This window comes from Odontesthes bonariensis, chromosome 23 (assembly GCF_027942865.1).
Source record: "Odontesthes bonariensis isolate fOdoBon6 chromosome 23, fOdoBon6.hap1, whole genome shotgun sequence".
NCBI lineage: Eukaryota > Metazoa > Chordata > Actinopteri > Atheriniformes > Atherinopsidae > Odontesthes > Odontesthes bonariensis.
In genome coordinates, this window is record NC_134528.1 from 8,350,086 (window position 1) to 8,373,924 (window position 23,839).

General features: G+C 39.8%; 3 protein-coding genes across 3 annotated transcripts; 1 reads left to right on the top strand and 2 right to left on the bottom strand.

Moving 5' to 3' along the window:
* Nucleotides 1–3,747: 3,747 nt before the first annotated feature.
* On the top strand, nt 3,748–9,689 carry cd79b (CD79b molecule, immunoglobulin-associated beta). Its single transcript, XM_075457461.1, has 5 exons — nt 3,748–3,902; nt 5,519–5,836; nt 5,960–6,078; nt 8,186–8,239; nt 9,181–9,689. The coding sequence occupies exons 1-5, from the start codon at nt 3,851–3,853 to the stop codon at nt 9,268–9,270; spliced, it is 633 nt and encodes a 210-aa protein (XP_075313576.1). The 5' UTR covers nt 3,748–3,850; the 3' UTR covers nt 9,271–9,689.
* Nucleotides 9,690–9,982: 293 nt separating this feature from the next.
* LOC142374044 (interferon a3-like) lies at nt 9,983–18,719 on the bottom strand. The gene is made up of 5 exons (XM_075457545.1): nt 18,588–18,719; nt 18,431–18,505; nt 10,350–10,499; nt 10,165–10,239; nt 9,983–10,081 (listed from the first exon to the last, which is right to left on the bottom strand). The coding sequence occupies exons 1-5, from the start codon at nt 18,717–18,719 to the stop codon at nt 9,983–9,985; spliced, it is 531 nt and encodes a 176-aa protein (XP_075313660.1).
* Nucleotides 18,720–21,943: 3,224 nt separating this feature from the next.
* On the bottom strand, nt 21,944–22,945 carry LOC142373888 (interferon a3-like). Its single transcript, XM_075457351.1, has 5 exons — nt 22,814–22,945; nt 22,629–22,721; nt 22,363–22,512; nt 22,144–22,227; nt 21,944–22,042 (listed from the first exon to the last, which is right to left on the bottom strand). The coding sequence occupies exons 1-5, from the start codon at nt 22,943–22,945 to the stop codon at nt 21,944–21,946; spliced, it is 558 nt and encodes a 185-aa protein (XP_075313466.1).
* Between the last annotated feature and the right edge of the window lie 894 nt (nt 22,946–23,839).

Below are 23,839 nucleotides of genomic sequence, written 5' to 3' on the forward strand. Positions count from 1 at the left end.
GGTTTAATTCAAACTATCATAAACCATGAAGTAAAACTTGTAGGTTATTTTCAATATTAGTTTGAGTGTTTTCATGTATTGTAGCAGATTGCTTCACTGCACATTATGCCTTGCCCAGCACTGACCTGGGTTACTGAAAGAGATGTGTGTTCAGCTACAGAGCAGTTTTACAAAAGTGTCTGATGCTTTGAGTTTTTTCTGATTTTCACCAGACGGTTATGTCCAGAGAACAGAAAACAAAATTCATGCTGGCAGCCAGAGTATTTACAGGAAAGAGTTAATCTGCACTCCATACAAACATCTTCAGAAACCAGTGATGTCTGCCGAAATGCCCTTGAGTCTTTGGTAACTTCCTGCACCATTTATTGTAAGACAAAGAGTAGCAGCAAACACTCACGTTTGAGAAGCCAAAATCATCTTTTTTAAATATGTATTTATCTTCTTTTTATTAAAAAAGAATGGTTCCTGATTGATATTATGTTTTCAGTCAAGCTCCACAAGTAACAGCTTCCAACTGAGAGTGTGAGACTGTTGCTTATTAAAAGGTCTCAAGAGAAATTAATTCACACCCAATGCTATGGCCACCTCTGATTATTTTTTTTTAGGGACTTACGGTACATCTGTTTGGTGGAGGCAGCTGCTTATCTCTCATTCAAGCATTGTAAAGACCTTTAAAGCATACAAACACTAAGCTGGTGCTGCAGAGCATATCAGCTTTGAAACTTAGGGAAATGTGATCAGCTTGACTGACTCGAGACCTTCACTCTTAACTGCCGGTGAATGTGGCGTAACAAGAGTAAGAGTCTTCAGCCATATGTGAGGCAGTTTTGAGCTGTACCGAAGCACATGCTGATGTATAAGAAAAGTTTTCCATGGTCACTGTTTTGTGTATGTTAGTGTGTCGAAAAGCTTTCCTTTGCTCATTTGCTCAAAAGGGAGATTACAGACAAGCCTGATGAGAGTTTGACTTGTACTTTTCCTTAAAGGGAAGCATTCAATAAAAGGTATAAGGGACCTATAATAGCTCAAGATGTTTGCCCTGATGACCAAATTAATACAATAAAATAGAATTTTGAGCTAATAATTTTAGGAGGAGTCTTTATGTTTCCCTGAAATTAGCATTGCACACCTAAAAGAGTTTTGAATACATTTTAGCCCCATCTAACCCAATTTTGTCCAGGGACTTCTCACTTCTCAACTTTGCTGTCAGCTGTGGTTGATTAGATTAAAACATACAAAACAAGATAGTTTGGCATCACTGCCTTATGCAAAACAGGGAATATAAAACTTTACCTTCTCCCAACTTCTGTGGCAATAATAAGTTTTGTATCTATAGCACGTTTTCTTGTGAGATTGGGGTGTTATGCTTTAATTTATCATAAGATGGAGGGTGTGGCCAGTTGTTGTTGCAGGAAGAATGCTAACAAATCTAATCTCTAGAGTCTCTTCACAGGTTTTTCATTTTTACCTATATCCTGTGTGAAGAATCCATCCTGTGAAGTTTCTCCTCCACATTGTTATAAACCATGATTGAAGAATGTCTTTGGAGATGGAAATGTAAGTGTGTTGCTCTGTTGTTTGGAGACTACTCAATGGATAGTCATTGAAATTTCTCAGAAATTCTTGGTCCCTAGAGAAATAATCCTACCGAACAAATGCCTTAGCTACATGAACACATCCACCATCTTGTGACAAATTAAGGCTTAACACAGTTCCCATTCCAAAGAAATTCAGAAAAATCCACACAATAAGATAGTAATTCAATGAATTTGCCTAATTTCTCAAGTGGTGACTTAATTTTTTCAGTTGGCAAAGGTAGCAAAGACATCATGTTCAGATTCCCCTAGATAAAAAAAAAATATTCAGCTTGAAATCTGAATGAAGGACATATTATTATTTTAGCAGATGCTTTAATCCCAAGCAATTTAGCAGCAAGAAAGATGGTGAGGGCCAGTTTGGTTCTGAGTATCTTTCCTAAAGATGCTTTGACAAGTAGACCGGGGAACTAGGCTGGGGAATCAAACCAGTGACAATTAGTTTGGAAGACGACCACTGTACTCCCTGATACTGTAAGGACTTTTAAATCCAGGTTAAAAACATTTCTCTTTCGGTGTGCTTATGGTTGAGTTTACATCTTTCTTTTTCCCCTCTTCTTTGATTGCTTTTAACTGTGTTTTTCATTTTTATTCTTTTTTTTTCTCTCTTTAAATTGCTGCTTTATGCTGTTCTTTTAAATGCCTTGTCTTTATGTAAAGCACATTGAGTTGCCTGTGGTATGAAATGCGCTATATAAATAAAGATACCTTGCCCTGATATACAGCCGCCCATGACTTTGAGCAACAAGCATATTACAGCCCCAATTCCAAAAGCTGTCTAAACTGAAAATAAGAAAAGAATGCAATAAGTTGCAGATTTCACTAACCAACATCGTTTTCACAATGGAACAAAGAAAACATGTCAAATGTTGAAAGTAAGTCGTTTTATTATTTTTTTAAAAGATAATATTTTTTCAAATCGAATTTGATTTGATGGCAGAAACTCGTGTCAGACGGGGGCAACAAAAGGCTGGAAAACAGCTGGAGGAACATGGCACAACTAACTAGGTTAATTGGAAGCAGGACAGTAAGACGACTGGGAGTAAAAAGAGCACCTTAGGGAGGCAGAGTCTCTCAGAAGTAATGATCAGTCAAAGGTCATATAAAATGTACCGAGGCAAAGTGGGAATCTTTTTTAATTCTTTTTGGAAACCATGGATGCAGCATCCACTAGACTAAAGAGGAGAGGGACCGTTCATCTTGTTATCAGCACAGTTCAAAAGCCTGTATCTCAGATAATATTGGGCTGCATGTGTGTCTATGAAACTGGTAACTTGCACATCTTCAAAGGCTCCAGCAATCCTGAAAGATATATACAGGTTTAGAGCAGCATCTGCTCCCATCCAGATGGTCTTTCATACTGAAGCAAGACAATCCTAAACCTCATACTGTATCTCTTTCAAACTGGAAGAGTCCAGGTGCTTGACTGACCTGCCTGCAGTCCAGACGTTTCTCCAACTGAAATCATTTGGTGCATCACGAAACACAAAGTACAACAAAGAAGATCCAGGATTGTTGGGCAGCTAGATATCCTAAATCAGACAAGAATGGGACATCATTCCTCTCCCAAAGGTCCAACAGCTGCTCTCCTCAGTTCCCAGATGTTTACAGACTGTTGTTAAAAGAAGAGCGGATGATACACAACGGGAAGCATGGCATTAAGTTCAAGATCAGGTTTTTTTTTTTTTAATTGAATACTAAAATATGATTCTTTAAGTTTTCTATGTTCTATTGTGAACTGATTCTTGGTCTATGAGATTTACTTATCCCTGCATTCACATTTTACACAACTTTCTACCTTTTTTTTTAATTGTAAACATAAATGGCACTCCTTTGAAACTGAAACCTTTATGAAGTAAAACTCTTGTATTTAACAGTTTCGCTAACAAAGACTGTCAAATGAAACCAAGCCCTTGAACTGTCAATAATTTCACGTCACGTCAACATTTGTGTTAAGGTAGCCTTCAAAAGTGATTCACTCACAGAATCACATCGTTGTTTCCCTCGTACCTAAAAGATAGATTGTGTTGGTTGAGTTTTTAATGTTGAAAGCGTGGGTTGTTCAAAGTTATTTTGGTTCAACTGGTTCACAGCCCTCTTCCCCTTATTTGCCTGCACTTAAAGCAAGCATTTCCAGACAGACTGCACACCCACTGGTGCTTCTTCTCCGTGTTCACAACATTTTGGAGTCTGCAGAGAGATTTCGACACACTTGTGTTGTCAGCATTTGAAACATTTTTCTTTTGCATGACATCATGCGCTGGATTCTAGCTGGATGCTGCGGGCTTGCATTGATCGGTCTGTCAGGTAAATGTTAACTTTTGCACTGTGATCAATTTCATTTGTGACTGAAAAACAAAAATGATGCCGACACTTACAGCACTGGTTAGGTATGTTAACATTTTTAATACTAGGAAAGCTAGTGCATAGCAAGGCTACAGTTTGGTTCTGGACAGAAAATAGAATCAATAGTGCTGTAAAAGCTTTTAATTATATTTTTTTCTTATTTCTGTTAAACCACAGCAACACTGCATGCAAGTGTTTTGCATGTTATTTTTGACTCCACAGAACCATTACTTCCTGGCCATCTGGGGGAAAAGAGGAAGTTCTCCTCTGACACAAAGACTATCATGCCATTGTCATGTTGATTAACTAATGTCTTCTTTATTTCTAATATTCGCTCAACCAAATTACATTGATTTGATGAGCTCACTTACTTTGTTTACAATCAACAACTTTTCCAAAAAGCATTGCTTAAAAATCATTGATATCAGATGTTAATTTTTAGCCCAGATGTGCCATCAACTCCACAACCACAAATCTAATGTGACTTTATGCAGCTTTAGGTTGAAATAACCAAAATAAATAACTAATCAGTCACACCATCCTCTTATATGTGGATAATTTTACTACATGGATCATTTAAAATGCAAGAAAATACTGAATAAAATCCCCATGGTCTATTGCAATGTCTCCAAATGAATCCAGAGATACTCAAATATCTTTAAAATGAACCTACACATAAATAAGCAGACCTGTTCGGGGTGTACCCTGCCTTTCACCCACTGACAGCTGTTATGGGCTTCAGGCTTTCCGCGACCCTGACTTGCTTTAAGCGGGTATAGAAGATGGATGGATGGATAGACAAATAAGCAGGAAATCTCTACATTTAACCCATTAGTAACTAAGGCTTTGATTAAAAAGCCCTTTTTTAAAAAAAACAACAACAAGGCTTTTCTGCTAAGCTTACAACTGTCCACTTAAACCTTTAACTCCTCAGTCTCTTTAGGTACTAGAAATTAAATGCAAACAACTTCTGAGGTTAAACCTTCAGCTTTTATTGTAAATTATTGACTATGCTCTCATGTTTGTCAATTAAGTTTTTCAAATATACTTCAAACTTCATATCAGCCATCAAAGGCATATATTGCATCCGGTCTGAATGGGGGTAATACCCCTGTAAATGATTACCAAGTACCTTCCTGAGTACAAAAATGATTGTGGTTTCATTCCTTTGCAAATCTAATAAATCTAGCTATTGGCCAAACTGTTTTTTTTGTTTTTTTCTTTATATCTTATAGAGTAAATTATCAGTTGATTGGTGAAAATGTTTGACAAATCAATTAATTGGTAAGGTAATCATTAGCGTAGAACAGTTTTAACACACCATCATAAGTGAACGTATTCTTATTTTGTTAATGTAACAAATCATTTGTAATAGCGCCGTTATTCTGTCATCAGTTCTGTGAGCTGCAGGTGTTTGATTTGTTTAATTGTTTTGAGACTTATAGACTCAATGATTTAGAGAGTCGTTTTAGTCATCAATATGAAGTCAAAGTCAGTATCATGCTGGAGGTCTGCATATATTCTTTGTACCAAAAGCTTCTGTTGTAGCAATCTCTTAATTTCTTTTATCTGCTCAGTCACCCTGCAGATCAGCCAGAAGCCCCGGTTCTATGGTGGGAGAACTAGCCAATCTCTGAGCATTTACTGTCTGTTCTCAAGGCACGACATGCCAAGCGCTGTGCACACTCGGAATTCCACTGCTGTGTGGTACAAGGCCGATAAGTACGATGGGGAAAAGGAAAGGATACATGAGCATGAAGGGGTTTTATTTCGCAAATGGAATGTTATCCAAAATGGCTTCATTCACTTCACCAATGTTCAAATTGAGGACAGTGGAGTGTACTTTTGTCAAGTAAATGGAACATATGGACCTGGAACTGAAGTGCTTGCAGTCAGTAAGTGTAGAAGAGAACTAACGTATTTAAACCAACAGATGAAGTATAATTTCCTAACAGGTCATTTAATTCTCACAGATGTTTCTGTTCTAACAACTTTGAGTGCATTTTCCCCCCTCATAGAACGGCGTGATGTTTCCCAGGCAGCGTACAGGTCCAAGATGAAGGATGGTCTCATTGTCATCCAGGGCCTGCTGTTGGCTGCCTGTATTGCTGCTATACTGCTACGCAAACAAAAACTGGTGAGTCGTAGTATGAACAAACCCCTCAAATGAATCTCTACCAGACTATCCTGGTGCCTATTTTTTAGTATATTAAGCTCTTTTGGAACAGATCAGAAAGAAAATTAAACAAAATACATAAAGATGTGTTGATAGGTTTCAACTAAAGTATAGGTCTTCCAGCATTTTACAAGCAGTTAATGTGAAATGTTTTGTTTTCTGCTTTATCAGTTCATTTTTTAAAAGGTTCGCAAAGCTGAAGGAAACAGCTTTGCTTTTTTTATCTATTCAAACTAGCTGCTCTAAAACCAGAAGCCACTCGATTTGCAGATTTGTGAAGCAAAGAAAGGCAGCAAAGCTTCTAATTTGAAAGGATATTGACTGAATGGTTTTTCTTTATTAATATCGAGCGATTCGTCAAATATCAGTTGTTGTGAATTTAGAGTTTCAGTGGATAAACAAATTGTGTAATCACCGCCAGACACTCAAATGTAGGCCAATAACTCAAAACAAAAAGCATCTCTTTAAGTGAACTTGAGCACTTCTTCTCAAAAGCTCAATGTTGAAAACTACTTGTCTTTTGATTGAACACATTTGAGATATAACCAAGCAAAGGCGTCTTGTGTTGGAGTTTGATTCATTCCAGATTTTGAGACCAAGACTCTGAATTTTATGGTAAATTTAGAGTAGGCCTATACAGTATTAAGTTCCTATGATAAGTTATCACTCTCATCGGTCCCTTTTGGGTGCAGGAGCTTCTTCATAGCTACAGTAAAGAATATGAAGAAACATCACATTATGCTGCATGCTGGGTCAGGAGCGCCATCTTGTTGCCTGTGCCTGCTACAGTGGTAACAATTTGTTCTGTTAAAACATTCAAAAGAAGAAGGAACCTTAGTTTTGAATTAAACCGTATAAAGACAAACCAAGGAGTATAAAGGACACAGATCCATAAACAGGGATGAATTATTGAGCTTAATGCACCTTTTGGAAGGATTAGATACACTTAATGTAGGTTTAAAAACTAAAAATCTTAAATTGGGGTTGTGCCAAAATCTCATCATGTACAGTCTGATGCCTTTTTCTCACCCCTGATTATCAAACCAAGCAAATGAGAAACATTGAGCTGTGTGTTTAAGACATAAGCAAAGAGTTTAACCAGACCTTGATAAAAACAACAAAAACTTTGCTTATTTTGAAAAGATGAATGAAATCTGGTTACGCCAAGTACAAACAGTTGAAGTTAGTCTCGCAGTGAGTGTGGAAAGACAGTTATTGTGCAGGGTCCCTGCACAGAGAACACATCCTAAATCCAAACACGATCCTTTCGTTATGGCATATTAACAAAAAATGATGCCCCAGTTACACAAAAAATCAACATGACATCAACTTCACATTCTTTATAACAGTTGGAACAAGTTCCCCCTATTTTTGTTCCCTCCTCACAGGAACCAGGGGCTAGCATGACTATTTTTCATCCTTAGCTCCTTCCTTGGAGTATGTTATGTTATTTTTTTTAGCCCTTTCCTATATCTATCCTGAATAGCATGGCTTATAAAATGGATATTAAATGTAATAATTATGTAATGATTACACATTGGCAGCTTCACAAGGACAATTTATTAGTTCAAGCTCATTTATATTTCTTTGGCATTTAACTCCAACAGCGTTCAGTAACGTAGCCCAACTTGCTATTTTGCTCGACTTTAAACCTATTTAGACAGATTGAGAAGCTCACATCGTATCTGTATGACATACTAATAGAGTGCCAGTGGTCATTATTCACCATAATAGCTAGTAATGAAAACAATGGCACTTATGAGTAATTTCCTGATACAACAATTAGCCCACAAGGTTTCCCAGAGCATAACTTAACAAACTTTTTTGTTCATTTCATTTCATTTAATTTCAAAGAGTTTCTACCCTTTTCCTCTGACATCTGTTTATCTGTTCGCTAAAGGGATTTACCACTGTAATAAGTGTTTTAATTACCTCAAATCATGCTTTTGTTTTCTATTTTTGAGTTGTTAGTTGATATATCAAACTTGTCGTGACGTTTCCAACAGTTACTTAATATTTCAAGTGTTCATCAATATGACCTGAACTTGTCTTTCTTCCTTTCAATCAGATGGAAAAGAGGGACAGCGAATATGAAGAGCCTGAAACCGACCACATCTATGAGGTTTGTTCATTCTTTTCTACTTCATCCCCAAAGACATGGCCATTACCTTTAATTGCAGAGATCCCGTTTTGGGGTTATGTCACACCTCATCACAGCAGTGTGTTTTTACATAAAAAGTACAAGTGCAAGACAGACAGTCAGACAACAGGACACACCAGTCACCTTGCACCACTGACCTGCTAACCACAACAGTATCTACAACTTCTGTCAGAGCTGCTGTCAGGTTTATCATTGTATGAGCATGAGCTTTGTTTGCTTTTTTTTGCAATGATATTTTATAATAACGCTGGAAAGTAGAGTTTGTGGGTTGAGAATTAGATTTTATCATCATTGTCTTGTAAAAAATCATTTTTAAAGGAAAGAAGAAACAGAGTAAACGCAGAGAAGAATACAGAATATGAAAGATGTGAAAACGCGTATTGTTTGGTGAACTTAAAGTCCAACTTCTGGGAAAATGTAAATAAAATGTGGCAGTTTTTTTTTACATGGAGTACATTGATGTTTTAGTTCAAAACTGCAGCCTAACTTGAACTCCTTTGTTTGTTCACATTAAAACGTTGACAGTGTATCCTATTTAAAATGTTCATAACGCTGCAGAGAATGAGACCTTGCAGTTTTGACTTGTACACACAAAGAGGAGAATACATAGAAACGATAAAGAAAAGATCTCAGCCTCTTCTGACAAAAATATTCATTTCTGGTTAAAACATCAGAGCCAAATTATGCAAATGTTGTGGCGTACAGTTGCTGTAAATATCAACCATTCTGTTGTGGCATTTAACAGTTGCACTTTTTCGTCTTTGAGTCATATCAAATATGCAAATAAAACTGCAGCTAAATCCCCAAACATAGGCAGTATGTTAATGGGTTTTTTTCAGCTCCAATGGAAATTACCCATTTACATTTAAAGAGAATTAAACTGAATTTTGTGCATTTCTCAGGGCTTGGCGATTGAGACATGTGAAGGAGGTTTGTATGAGGACCTCTCTGCGTACGCTCGGACTGAAGGAACCGAGGCCCCATGGGAATAAGACTGACACCATATTCAGCTGAAAAAGTACTGATTACACGCTGTTTATTATAAGTTGTATTGTAAAAATCACAGTTTGGGTCATTAATTTGCCCTCTTAGATGTAGTAATGCACCTTTTTGTCCAGAAATCATGCACAGTTTTCAATTTCCGTGTAAAAGCAAGCTTATTCCTGTAATGCTTTAATATTGACTTCTGTTTGTGCTGATTTTAAGCTATTGAGTGACACTTGTTCCTCAATTCAGACCTGAAAGCTAACGTATCAGGTGTTATTTTTGGTGCTTCATTTGTTTTTGTGTAAATTATGCTGTGTGCGATTTTGTAATTATGTTCCCAGCTTAGCAATTCAACATCTGCTTTATAACCGCAGAAGGTATTAACAATGAAGATTAAACAAAACTTACTGGTTCCTATTGTTTGCTGACATTTCAAATAAAAACATGTTTGTCATTTCTTAATGTAACAATAAACAGAATTCAGTTTGCTTCAGAAAGTCATTTTAATTAAAGAAAAACATGTTGAAAAAAAGTATCTTCTCTCACAGAATGAACATCTCTATGAACTTGTTATCATGATACTTATCTAAAAAAATACATGGTCAATAAATATATAAATAAATAGATAAAAAAAGAAACAAATAAATAAATAGATAAATACAGAAACAAATAAATATATAGATAAATAAATATGCAGGTGCATGTGACTGACAGAGTTTAGTTGGCAGTCAGTAAAGATGCAACCAGCTGGTCTGTTTCCATCAGATGAGCTTTGATTTCCCTCCTGATCAGCTCCCAGGCTTCAGCACTGTGACCCTGCAGACACAACAATGTTATCGTTACCAAAGTAAGAAACAAAGGAAGATAAGTGGTCCTACAGAATGAATAGACAGGCTTACCATTTGCGCAAAGACATGGCGAGGGAGTCTCTTGAAATACATATGCAGCCTCCTGTTGGTCTTGTGTCTTCCAGCCTAAAGAGCAAAAGCTAAGATTAGTTTGTTCTTCAGTTTTTTCACAAGGCAAATGAATCAGCTTTCAATGTGAAGGAGCCACAGGTCCATAAATCATAATTCACACTTACACAGGAGCGAAGTTCATCCGCCTGTTTGATCACAACATTGAGAAAGTGCTCCAACGCGCTCTGCTCCCATGATGAAGAGCTGTCATCCTCCTCAAACAGGGCGCACACCTCCTGCAGAACCTGAACTGCGAAAGCAAGTTTATCCTCAGCCTGCAAAAAAGAAGAGCAGTCCCATATATTACATAGCACTATACTATCAGTAGTGTTAAAGATGTGGCGCGTTGTAGCTGCCACTGATAGGCCTGTGTGGGAACATGTGATTTAGGCTATTTTAATAATAATTATAAAGTCAAAAGTTTGCTTGGTTTTTGTTTCCTTTTGGTTATGTTTATTTTGCTGTGTGAATGGATGTGATTATATTTTGTTCTTGGGTTGTTTTCGTTTATTTTAATCATTTGTTGTATTCTTGGGCCGTGTGTGTCACGTGACCTTAAGGACATTATATGACCCGGAAGCATTGGGGTCAGGTAGAGGAATTTCAGAAATGTTTGGTGTGCACTGCGTTGCAAACGCTCGAGAGAAACCTACCGCTGGTACAAGGCGTACACGGTAATGGCTTGAATTTATATTATATTGTATTTTCTTTACAGATTCTTTTTTGTATGTCTTTTTGTTTAATGTTAATGCGTGGTATGTGTTTGTTTATTGCTTGTCAGTTTTCACGGTGTTCATGACGAACCAAAGGAAATAAAGAAAACCAGTCGTGACATCAGTTTGAAGCGTGGACCGGGTTATTGAGACCAGCAGTAGCTACAGTGAAAACGTGGCCTTCTGACCAAGGATTGCTGTGTTCCTGTGGTGATCGTCGGCGAAACCTTGCGGGTCACTTCTTCACCCTCCTTCCTGGGTGACCGGGTAGCCGTTCTCCATCTTCGGCTCCCACGTCTCCTTCATATCACGTGGTTGTCAGTCTCCTGTGGTCGGCTGGATTGCTAACTCCGGTAGCCACCATCGCAGGTCTTCGGGTGCAGTTGGCTCGCCTCACGCAAAGTGGGAACTGAATTGCGTGGGCGCGCCTTTTCGGTGGATTACGGGACAATCTTCGCGTCTTCAGTGCTGGACTATTGAGGACTTTCTACCCGCTTTGTTCCTGCTGTGGGCCACAGTTACTCGTCGGACTCTGCCGTATCACAGGTCGTATATTACGTTTTTAAGAGATGCTACCTTGGTTGATGTGAAGAAAGAGGCAAGAGACACTTTTCTCGTTATATTTACCTTGCCAATGCCTTTGTTTACAATTGTAAGGGGGATTTGAATTGTATCCTTGTCATCTCAAATGTCATGATTGTGTGAAAAGCGTTTTAATGGAAAATATGGGTTTTGAGCATCTGTGCTGCCATTTAAGCACTGTTGCATTGTAATTTATATCAACTTTTTTAAATATTACAAAATGTCTAATCAAAACGAAAAAGAGGCAGGTGATGGTATGTCAAAAGAAACTGAAGTAGTGTTTGTGGAGCCATCAAAGTGTAATATTTGTGGTCTAAACAAAGAGGTTATTGAAGGTGAAAATGCAGAGAATGCTATTAGACATTTTTCATGTACGTCATGCACAGAAAAGTCAGAGGTCAAAATGAAAGAGCCTAGTGCTGCCGTTGCTCAGACAAGCGGAACTAGAAAGTCTTCCCGTGACAGACGTTTCACGCCAAAAATGCAAGAACTAAAAGAACAAGAACAATCTCAGAAAGAAAAAAGATTTCAGTCTGCCTATGAAAAATGGAAAATCAAAGTCAGAGAAGTAAGATCGGAGTTGAAGACTCTGTGCACTGAGTCAACCATATTTCAGATGATGGATGAAGTCGAGAAACTAGAAAGTGATCTGAGAGACTTGTATGATGGCATACGGCATATAATGGCACCAAGTCAAGAAATTAGGAGGAAAATTGATGCATGCACAGCCGTTACAGCAGATCTGTTGAAGTTAATGGGGGTGCGCTCAACTGAAGAGGACAGAGACTTTGATGCTGAGGCAGAGAAAGCAAGGTTGGGTTTGCTGCTTGACAATGAATATGCACGATCAATATATGGATCCACCGTTTCTAAAGTCACAAACCATAGCCTGCGCTCTGGCCAAGCCTCTGAAACTGGAGGTATTGCCGCTAAAAGAGCAGAAGTCACCGCACAGCTAGCAGCGAAGAAAGCTGAACTGGATTTGGAGGCTGACATAGAGGCAAAGCGTCAGCAATTAAAAAAGCTAGAGCGTCACAGAGACATTGAGGTCATGGAAGCAAAACTCAGAGCATACAAAGAGGAGGAATTAAGAGATCAAAGCAGGCAAGGTAGCCTAGCATATGATATGATCGATCCAAACCCACTTCCCCCCAGTGTTGCTTACCTGACCGGACAAGCTGCAAGGACTGAAGTAAGTCTGGTGCAGGCGCTGCAAGAGTCAATGGCCTTAACTCGACTCCCTGTTCCAGAACCTTCTGTATTTTCGGGGAATCCACTGCAGTTTATAGAGTGGAGTACAAGCTTCAAGGCCCTAATAGAAGGACGATGTTTCAATGCAGCAGACAAGTTATTCTATTTGCAGAAGTACATTAGCGGTGAAGCAAAGTCAGTTTTGGAGGGTAGCTTCTATAGGAAAGATGAGCAGGCCTATCAACAAGCCTGGAAGAAGCTGAATGAGAGATATGGTCACTCCTTTGTGGTACACCGTGCCTTCAGGGAAAAACTCAACAGATGGGCAAGGATTGGTGCAAGGGAGTATATAAAGTTAAGAGAATTCAGTGACTTTTTACAATCCTGCTGCGACGCTATGCCTCATGTTAAGGGCCTTCAGGTTCTGAACGACTGCGAAGAGAACCAGAAGATGTTGGCTAAACTCCCTGATTGGGTGGCAAGTCGGTGGAATCGTTATGTCACAGAACAACTAGACAAAGACAACGACTATCCTGGCTTTAGTGAGTTTGCTGCATTCATTGCAAAAGAGGCACGTATAGCATGTAATCCAGTATCGTCACTTCATGCAATTAAGAATACAGAGGAGAGGACGGTTAGAGAAACAAAACAGTCACGAGCGAATACTTTTGCAACAAATGTAAGATCCACAGAAGCAGCTTGTTCCTCAGCCAAGTCCAATGATGATAGTGACACTGAAGACTCTAATGCACTCCTGACAACAGTGGCGTCTAGTTTTAGATCAGTAAAATGTGCATTTTGTGGAGAAAATCATGCTACCTACAAATGTGAGAAATTAATGTTAAGATCAACAGAGCAGAAAAGGACATTTGTGCTGGATAATAAGTTGTGCTTTGCATGCCTGAGAAAGGGGCACATCTCCAGAGATTGCAGGAATAGAGCAACATGTGCATTATGTAAGAAACGCCACCCTACACCATTGCATGAAGATCGTCCTGCAGCAAATGAGTTTTTACAAGCAGTTCTGCCAGCTGAAGAGAACACCGTGTCACTGTCATGCTCTGTTAGTGGAGAAGCGGGCAGCAGTACATCAATGATTGTTCCAGTCTGGCTCTCATCACCCAATACAGAGTCGGAGGTTCTCGTGTATGCCTTATTGGACACTCAGAGCAGTCATACATTTGTCGACCGGGAAGTGTGTGAAAAGCTAAAGATAGAAATGAAATCAGTAAGGCTAAAGCTCTCCACAATGATGGGAGTAGACTCGGTGGTACAAAGCCAACGTGTTAGTGGACTCAAAGTTAGAGGCTTTACATCAGATTGTTACGTCAACTTACCTCCCACTTACACGAGGGATTTCATCCCTCTGGAACGAGCACACATTCCCACTCCTGAGACAGCCAAGAGGTGGAAACATCTTGCTCCAATAGCGGACAAAATGCATGCCCAGATGGATTGTGAAGTTGGGCTGCTTATAGGCTATGATTGTTCTAGAGCACTGGCACCACGGCAAGTTGTTACAGGCGGTGATTATGAGCCATATGCCATCAAGACAGACTTGGGATGGAGCATTGTAGGAAGCGTGCTGCAGAATACTAATTTTGAGTGTGTGACCGGATTTTGCCATCGCATATCGGTCAGAGAAATGCATCCAGTGACTCCAGTTTCTGTCATAAAAGCACTTGAACTTGACTTTGCTGATACCCGAATAGGAGAGAAGAGTATATCACAGGAGGATGTTCAGTTTCTTCAGCTCTTAAGCAAAGGCGTCAACCAAAATGAATGCGGTCACATTGAGATGCCCTTACCTTTCAAAACACGCCCTCATCTTCCAGATAACAAGAAACTTGCATTAGTTCGACTGAAACACCTGAAACGAAAGTTGGAGAGAGATTCTAAATTCAAGCAGGATTATGTGAGATTTATGGAAGGAGTCTTTGGAGATGGCGATGCAGAGAAGGTAAAAGAGCAAGCAAAAACAGGCAATCTGTGGTATATACCACACCAAGGCATATATCACCCCAGAAAACCAGATAAAATCAGGGTTGTTTTTGACTGCTCTGCTAAGTATGCAGGCACAGCCTTGAATGATCATTTGTTGACCGGGCCTGATCTTACAAACGGGCTTACTGGGGTGCTCTGCCGTTTCCGTAAACACCCAATTGCCATAATGTGTGACGTGGAAAAAATGTTCCACAGGTTTCATGTCCGTAGAGAAGATCGGGACTATCTGCGATTCCTGTGGTGGGAGAATGGTGATACAGATGCAGAACCCACAGAATATCGCATGAAGGTCCACCTTTTCGGAGCATCATCTTCTCCAGGGTGTGCTAATTATGCTATGAAGCAGCTTGCCAGCATGAATGGAAAAGACTACCCATTGGCTGCCAGTTTCATTAGGAACCATTTTTATGTAGATGATGGGCTCATAAGCCTGGAGTCTGTTGATGAGGCCATAAAGTTGGTAAGGGACGCTCAAGCTGTATGTGCTAAAGGAAAATTGCATCTCCACAAATTCCTTTCTAACAACAGAAATGTTCTGGAGACAATTAGTGTGACTGACCGTGCTGCTGAGGTGAAGAATGTAAATCTTAACCATGATCATCTTCCTGTGCAAAATGTGCTAGGGGTAAAGTGGGATGTAGAAAAAGACGTCTTCTCCTTCTCAGTCACCCTTGGGGAGAAAGCTGCTACACGCCGTGGAATCCTCTCAGTTGTGTCCTCCATTTATGATCCTCTAGGCTTCCTGGCCCCCTTTGTCCTTTTGGGGAAGAGAGTGCTGCAGGAAATGTGTCGGAAGGGCATTAGCTGGGATGAACCACTGCCAAGTGAATTAGAGCCAAGGTGGGAGAGTTGGCTGAAGGATTTACCGAACTTGCAAAAAATACAAATCTCAAGATGCTTCATACCTGAAGGCTTTGGAAAGACTTTGAGAACTGAATTACATCATTTTTCTGACGCCAGTAGCCATGGCTATGGTCAGTGTTCATATGTCAGGCTAGTGAATGATGAAAATGTTCATTGTGCCTTCATTATGGGGAAAGCAAGGGTCGCCCCTACCAAAGTTGTCACTATACCTCGACTAGAGTTGACCGCAGCAGTCATTTCTGCAGCAATGAGCAACATGCTGAAGGAAGAACTTGACCTCAAAGTGGACAGAGAATACTTTTGGACTGACTCACAAGTAGTCCTAGGGTATATCAATAATGAGGCTAGAAGGTTTCATGTCTTTGTTGCAAATCGAGTACAGAGAATCCGTGAGACCACAGACCCAAAACAGTGGCACTACATAAGCACAGAGGAGAACCCTGCTGATCATGCCTCTAGAGGCCTTAAGGTAGAAGAACTGATCAACTCCAACTGGTTTACAGGACCCAGATTTCTCTGGGGAAGAGAGATAGTTGCCAGTCAAGAGAAGCCAGAATTGTTGGTGGGAGACCCTGAGGTCAAAGCTGTCCAAGTCTTGAACACTAATGTTGCAGAAGAATCTGATTTTTTGCAATGTCTGTCAGTTTTCTCAAAATGGCCTCTGGCTGTAAATGTTGTGGCTCGAATCCAAAGATTGGCAAAGAGGGTAAAGACGTCAGCGCCCTTGAGTGTGGAGGAAAGAAGGAAGGCTACAGCGACTCTCATCCAGCTTACACAGCGAGCAGCCTTTAGAGAGGAGATGCGAACGCTCAGCCAGGACTGTGGGAAGGTAGCTTGCAGCAACCAACTGTACCAACTGGACCCATTTCTTCAAGATGGGGTAATGAGGGTGGGAGGAAGACTAAGGAGAGCGATGGCACCATTTGAAGTAAGGCACCCAGTAATCCTTCCCAAGGAGAGTAATGTTACGCGGCTTGTTCTTGCACACCACCACGAGAATTTACAGCATCAGGGTAGAGGACAGACCCTTAATGAACTTCGAGCCAACGGCTATTGGATTGTTGGTGGTAGTAAGGCAGTAGCTCAGTACATAAGCAAATGTGTCCAATGTAGAAGAGCTCGTAGGCCGCTAGAGCAGCAACAAATGGCAGACCTCCCTACTGACCGCACAGATCCTTCCCCACCCTTTACCTATTGTGGTATGGACTGCTTTGGTCCTTTTTATACCAAGCAAGGGCGCAAGGTGCAAAAACGGTATGGCCTTCTCTTTACCTGTCTTTGCTCCAGAGCGATTCATATAGAACTGTTGGAGGATATGACCACTGATGCTTTCATTAACGCTTTACGATGTTTTATAGCCATCCGGGGAGCTGTTAGACATCTTAGATCAGACCAAGGAACCAACTTTGTTGGAGCAAAGAGAGAGCTGGAGAAAGCACTAAAGGAAGTCAGCAAGGAAAGAGTGGCTGCTTACCTGGCAACCAAGCAGTGCGATTTTTGTTTGAATGCACCAAGTGCAAGTCATGCTGGTGGCAGCTGGGAACGGCAGATCAGGACAGTGAGGAGTGTGATGAGCTCAGTTCTTGCACAATGTGCTGGGCGACTAAATGATGCCTCTCTGCGAACATTCTTTTACGAAGCAATGTCAATAGTTAACAACCGCCCACTTACAGTGGATGGCCTAAGTGATCCGACTAGCTTAGAGCCACTCACTCCAAACCATCTGCTTACCATGAAGTCCTCTATCCCACTTCCCCCACCCGGCAGATTTGATAAGGAAGATCTCTATACAAAAAAGCGATGGAGGCAGGTTCAGTATCTGTGTGAGCAGTTTTGGTGCAGGTGGAAGAAGGAGTATCTTGCCAGCATCTCTCTAAGGCAACGGTGGCATTATCCTAGGAGGAATGTGCAGGTTGGGGACATTGTAATCGTAAAGGAAGATGAAGTCTCTCGCAATGAATGGAAGCTGGCCAGGGTCCTGGGGGTCTGCGAGAGTGATGATGGACTAGTACGTAAAGTTGTAATACAAATGGGGGAACGAAGGTTGGGGAAAAAAGGTGAACGTGTTACCAAACCCTCCATTATTGAGCGGCCAATACAAAAGTTGGTTGTACTGGTAACCGAATGCTGAAATCCAGTGAGGTACTTAATGAAGAATGCAATGATGAATTAAAGATTTTAATTATGTGCTGGGTTTAATGTACTGGGATGCTGGGAAATTACCATTCGTTGAATGTATTTTAAGGTAATTTGGTGGGAGTGTAGCTGCCACTGATAGGCCTGTGTGGGAACATGTGATTTAGGCTATTTTAATAATAATTATAAAGTCAAAAGTTTGCTTGGTTTTTGTTTCCTTTTGGTTATGTTTATTTTGCTGTGTGAATGGATGTGATTATATTTTGTTCTTGGGTTGTTTTCGTTTATTTTAATCATTTGTTGTATTCTTGGGCCGTGTGTGTCACGTGACCTTAAGGACATTATATGACCCGGAAGCATTGGGGTCAGGTAGAGGAATTTCAGAAATGTTTGGTGTGCACTGCGTTGCAAACGCTCGAGAGAAACCTACCGCTGGTACAAGGCGTACACGGTAATGGCTTGAATTTATATTATATTGTATTTTCTTTACAGATTCTTTTTTGTATGTCTTTTTGTTTAATGTTAATGCGTGGTATGTGTTTGTTTATTGCTTGTCAGTTTTCACGGTGTTCATGACGAACCAAAGGAAATAAAGAAAACCAGTCGTGACATCAGTTTGAAGCGTGGACCGGGTTATTGAGACCAGCAGTAGCTACACGCGTTTTCAAATATTATTGATATTTTTGAGCATTTCAGGCTAAATGTGGATGACTCACTGATGCTCTGGAGGCCTGGCTGTACAGGTGATGAGGGAAGGCCACCTCAGTGTGCTCACCGGGGTAATGGTTCGCCTGCATCCCAAACACACACATATCATTAAGTAAACAGACAGCCAACTGATCAAACATTGAATCTGCTAATCAGCGCACTTACCATCATATCTATAAGAATCAGCGAGTTTTCACTGAACTGTCTGAACTTATGATCCATCCACCTGCAGCTCAGAGAGGAGCCTGAGCTGTACAGACCGAGGAACAGGCAAGCGAAGAAGATCCTGCTGAGCATCTTTGGAAAGTGGAGCACCGGCCGTTGTTGTATGAGGTGAAGTTGGATGTGTCCAGTTGTTCTGTTGGAGCAGACCTGCAGCGGCTCTTTTAAAGCAGAAGGCGCTCTTTTCATTTTCCTCTTCCACCATGGTGGTGAAAACGGAACGTCACCTGCGGGTTTCACCTCAACAGACCGCACAGGTGAAAAAGTCACATAGACCATTTCGAATTTTAATTAAAAGGAAAAACAAACACGTCATTATAAGATATTGATGCATAAAATAAAACATAGGCAGACAACAGCACAGAGGGTTATTGGAGGGGATTCCTCAGAGTTTACTTGGAAGAATGTATTCTTCGGTATTGGAAACAAAGGTGTTCTCTGTTGCGGCAGTCAGAAGAAGGTTGTAGAAAACTGTTAATCAATTTCACTAATTATTAAACAATACGTTTAAAATGAAAATTATTTCATTTAAATGGAACAAAACGTGTGTACACTGATATTTTACAAGCAGCCTTTTAACCCTCCGGCCTTGTTAAATGACAAAAGTATTTTTTTAAACATCTCATTTTTAATATTAGGCCTAAATCAAATCGCAATATTCTGCGTAAATTCATAAAAATCCTTTAAATGAACTTTGTCCTTTGGGTGCTATAAATGGGAAGTTCCTGCAAAGAGAAAATGAAAGTATCTGCGGCCTGCCGTCAGAGACATTTCGATGTTTTACCTGAAGCGCGCGGCCTGCGCGTGAGAACCAGGTAGCCTCCGTGTCTTTGCTTTGGATCTCATTCTTTACATCGTATTTCACTGGTATTGGCAGTCTGTTTTCAACTTGTGATGGGTAGCATTAGCTTATTTGTGTTATATCTCTGAATAACAGTTTCGATGACAGTCGATAAAACCGTAGTTTACCGAGTGAGCATTTCCCCCTGTGCATTAAAAATGGTACAGATGATAATTCTTTCATCAAGCTTTATTGCATTTTAGCCTAATTTATTGTTTTCTTACGATATAAGCCATACGGGCTCATATACAGCGTGACTGTTGTGAGTTCATCTCTAATTGTTTAGGCATTTTTTTAATCTATTCATCCTGTTCGGGGTCCTGTTGCGTGGAGTCATCTCTTTAAAGATTTGTTATATTAATAAAGGAAGGTGGTGTGGGCTTTTTTAACATAAATGTCCCAGACTGCAAAGATACCTGTCCCACGCAATCCAATCACGACACGTTTTCTTTTCCTTTAGCAATAAGAATACAGAAAAGGTGAAGCATATGTCTCCTCTGGGCACGACTCCTTCTTTTTGTGTAGATAGAAAACATCTCAGGGACTTCAGAAAGATTTAATGTGTTGGATGGATAAAAGAAAGAAGTCTCCCTATCTACGTTGCTTCTCTTGTTATTGTTCTTTTTTAAAGTTTAAGGCCCGAGAAGTTGATGCTGGCCTATATTTCAAAAGAAAAACGCAAACATACGCAAAACATATTTAATAAACATCTTTATATTTTGAACTGTAATTAGTTTAAACAAGTGTAGCTTCTAAGGTTTAATGATACAATGGAACTTCTTTGAGGGGTCAACTTTCATCTTTTGGGGTGAAAGAAAGACAGATGGAGTGCCACAAAACATCCATAATGTGAGAAAAAGACAAAAAATCTGCAATGTTACAGAGTATTTCCTCATTAGTATTTATTTTTACATTTTTTTAAACCGCAAAATTACATTTCTAAGGTATCACAGCATGAAAAATTACCTGTAACTGTGAATAAACATAGATTTTGAGTATAGAAGTATCGCAACACTGTTAAATTTAAGTGTAAAGTGTTCATTTGGGATGCAGGTTTGGGTCAGGTTTGAACTTTGTGGGGACTTTCAACATTTGAAAGGACAAGAACAGAGTTTAATTGAATAATCAATTCACAGAAGGAGGCTCCTGTGAGAATCAATGACAGTGAGTCAGTGTGTTACCAGGCCTGGCTAACTCTCTGAATACCTGAAGAAGTCTTTCAGTTGAGAGATGAACGGTCTTCAAGACACTAAAAGAAGTCCAGTTGCCCTCATTCAATCTCTTAGGATTACAATGACATGGGTGGCTGAGAATCTGCATCAACAAAGACTGCATAAAGAAATGATCGCAGTGTCACTGCGGATTGAGAGCTAATGTTTGTTTCTGTAAAATGTATTTCTATTGAAGTAGCGCTCATTCGCCATCAATGGCATGTTAAAAGGAAGTGACATGATTATTACACAATGTTCACCTAATATAACTGCGTTTTACATAATAACACCAGTAAATAGTAAATATGATAAAGAAATTGTAAGCTTGATTTGATATATTGCAGCTTTTTATATAAGTAAGATCCTTATAATAACATGCTTCACTGAACATTAGAGAGACACAAAATACACACAGTCTCGTGTAAAATGAAAGCTAAACCTACATTTTCTTTCTATGAAAAATTTCTGTAACTTTGTGCTGTAAATGTAACCTTTTTTGCCCTTCTTTTAAAGTGCAGATTAAAGGTTTAAGAGACAGGATTTGAGCATCTCTATGAGTCGGAAAAGTCAGACCAAGCTCTGCGGGTGAAGTGACTCTAATAGTGTTTTGTTGAAAACAGAATTAAAGTGTGAATCCATCTAAATCTGTTCTCTCTGTGGTGTTGAACTGCCGTGAGCCCGAAACAAAGACAATGGGACGGAGGTAGTAAAACTGAATAAACTGAGGGCAAAACAATATCAGAGGCAGCAAAGATGAGCGATGTCTGCACATCTTTTGATGCCTGACGAGATCATAAATAGATAACAGTTAAATTATTTGCTTTTAAACTGAAATATACTGTAACAAATTGATGTTTTTAATTCTGATCCTGCAGATTGGTGTGTGCACTTCACTGTTGGTGATATTTTCAGTAAACCAATGAGAAATAATTGAATAGAAATCTGTTCTGCGTGTGTTTGACTTGATCATTACAAAATGTTAATTCCACCCTTCAGTTCAAAAGGAATAAAAACAAAAACCACATTTCTGATGGCTGTAAGAGGTGTCATTTTTATTGGCTGATACAGCGGAGACAGAGGAAAAATATTCCGGTTTTCTTCATACAAATTTAGAAAATAAATAAATAAAACAGACAAATAAATAGTCACTCAATAAATAAATAGATAAAAAATACTGTATATAAATTAGCAGAGCCGTCTAAAAGACTAACTCATCCTTCATGTGACGGACAGATAACAGACAGAGTTTAGTTGGCAGTCAGTAAAGATGCAACCAGCTGGTCTATTTCCATCAGATGGGCTGTGATTTCCTCTCTGATCAGCTCCCAGGCTTCAGCACTGTGACCCTGCAGACACAACAATGTTCAATCATTATTATCACAATATGCTCTTAACCTAAAACACCACATCTATAACAGGAGAATTAGTTAAACTAATGGAGACTTACCATTTTCTTCAGGATGTGGTTTGACAGTCTCTTGAAATGCATGTGCAGCTTTGTGTTCTTCTTCTTGTGGCCGTGGCTCCCAATCTGAATCAATTACAAGATTGGAAGGCATTTAAAAACAATCATTTCTCATGTAATCTGTTTACATTTGCCAGGAGTTATGTTATATTGAATGTGATCGACCTCTCAGCTCAGAGGAGTGACTGAAAGTGAACTTACACAGGAGAGAAGTTCATCCGCCTGTTTGTTCACAACATTGAGAAAGTTCTCCACTGTGCTCTCCTCCCACGAGGAAGAGCTGTAATCCTCATCAAACAGGGCACACACCTCCTTCAGAGCCTGAACTGCCAAAGCAACTTTATCCTCAGCCTGCAAGAAGAAGAAGAAGAGCAGTAACAGATTAGTACAGGAATATGTTCATACTGCTTTGTCATGATTTCTTATGTTTTGCATTTCACAGGAAACAGCAGGTGAGGATGACTCACGGATGCTTTGGAGGCCTGGCTGTAGAGATGAAGAGGGAAGGCCACGGTGTTCTCCTCCTCAGCATCCCCAGTGCTGTTAGTGGAATTATTAACCTGCACACACGCACATCATGTGATTAAGTTAACTAACACAAACAGAAAAAATGGATGAAATAGTCATTGAAACAGCAGATCGGGACACTTACCATCATTTCCATTAGATCCAACGACTGTTCACTGAACTGTCTGAACTTATGATCAATCCATCTGCAGCTCAGAGAGGAGCCTGAGCTGTACAGACCGAGGAACAGGCAAGCGAAGAAGATCCTGCTGAGCATTTTCAAATTCCTTCAAATCGTCTTAGTAGGAAGTCAGCTCGGATGGTGTTGTGTTGGAGCAGACCTGCAGAGGCTCTTTTAAAGCAGAGCGCACATATTTCATTTTCCCTAACCGAACGTCAATGCGGCTCACCGCGCTCAGGTGAAAAGCCACACGTGGCAAGGGGTACTTCTCCACCTGTTTCATTGAGCTGCTGCAGAGTAAATATACCTGTATATATGTTCTTAATGTAAAACACAATATAATACCACACACACACACACACACACACACACACACAAACACATTAACCCCTGCATAAAACTGATGTCTGTTATTTTTCATAAGGAATGAAGATGTGTGTCTGTTAGAGGCTTTCATGTTCCTCTAGTTTATCTCAACGCTGCACGTGATGAATTAATTCAAACTAAAACTATCACGAAACAGTTTGAATTGCATCATTCCCTCTTTTGTGAATGAACAAGATTCTTTCATCATGAACTACAGGTGTGAGAGCACCGAAGTGTCCAATAGGAGCCGCGCAGGGGAAAGTTTCCGCAAAGTGAAAACGAAACTCAGAGACTGTGTCCCGCTGCCAGACTCTCATTCGTAAGAATCCATCGGTGACATTTCACATTGTTTTAACCTGGAACATGCAGCTTTAGCGTGAGAAACGGGCATCCTGAAGAAAATAACATTTCACCTCACCTTTCAATGAGCAGATTAGAACACATAATGCTTTGCAAAAATCTCGATCCACCCCTCTTTTATTTATATTTTACTTCCAAGCATCCAGACTTTCTTGTCATCTTTTTAAATGTTCTTGAACAATAGCTCTCCGTAGGTCTGTAGGTCTTTCGTGTATTTATTTGGACACTGGCTGCTTTTTTTCACCCATTCTTTGTCCAGTCCAT

Excerpts from the sequence above, each read along its gene's own strand:
- LOC142374044 (XM_075457545.1), bottom strand. The coding sequence starts at position 18,719 with ATGCTCAGCAGGATCTTCTTCGCTTGCCTGTTCCTCGGTCTGTACAGC. Across the intron at positions 10,500-18,430 it reads GCCAGGCCTCCAGAGCATCA|GCTGAGGATAAACTTGCTTT; the intron begins GTGAGTCATCCA and ends TCTTTTTTGCAG. Across the intron at positions 10,082-10,164 it reads GCCATGTCTTTGCGCAAATG|GGTCACAGTGCTGAAGCCTG; the intron begins GTAAGCCTGTCT and ends TTGTGTCTGCAG.
- LOC142373888 (XM_075457351.1), bottom strand. The coding sequence starts at position 22,945 with ATGCTCAGCAGGATCTTCTTCGCTTGCCTGTTCCTCGGTCTGTACAGC. Across the intron at positions 22,722-22,813 it reads TGGATCTAATGGAAATGATG|GTTAATAATTCCACTAACAG; the intron begins GTAAGTGTCCCG and ends GCGTGTGTGCAG. Across the intron at positions 22,043-22,143 it reads ACCACATCCTGAAGAAAATG|GGTCACAGTGCTGAAGCCTG; the intron begins GTAAGTCTCCAT and ends TTGTGTCTGCAG.
- cd79b (XM_075457461.1), top strand. The coding sequence starts at position 3,851 with ATGCGCTGGATTCTAGCTGGATGCTGCGGGCTTGCATTGATCGGTCTG. Across the intron at positions 3,903-5,518 it reads TGCATTGATCGGTCTGTCAG|TCACCCTGCAGATCAGCCAG; the intron begins GTAAATGTTAAC and ends TTATCTGCTCAG. Across the intron at positions 5,837-5,959 it reads AACTGAAGTGCTTGCAGTCA|AACGGCGTGATGTTTCCCAG; the intron begins GTAAGTGTAGAA and ends CCCCCCTCATAG.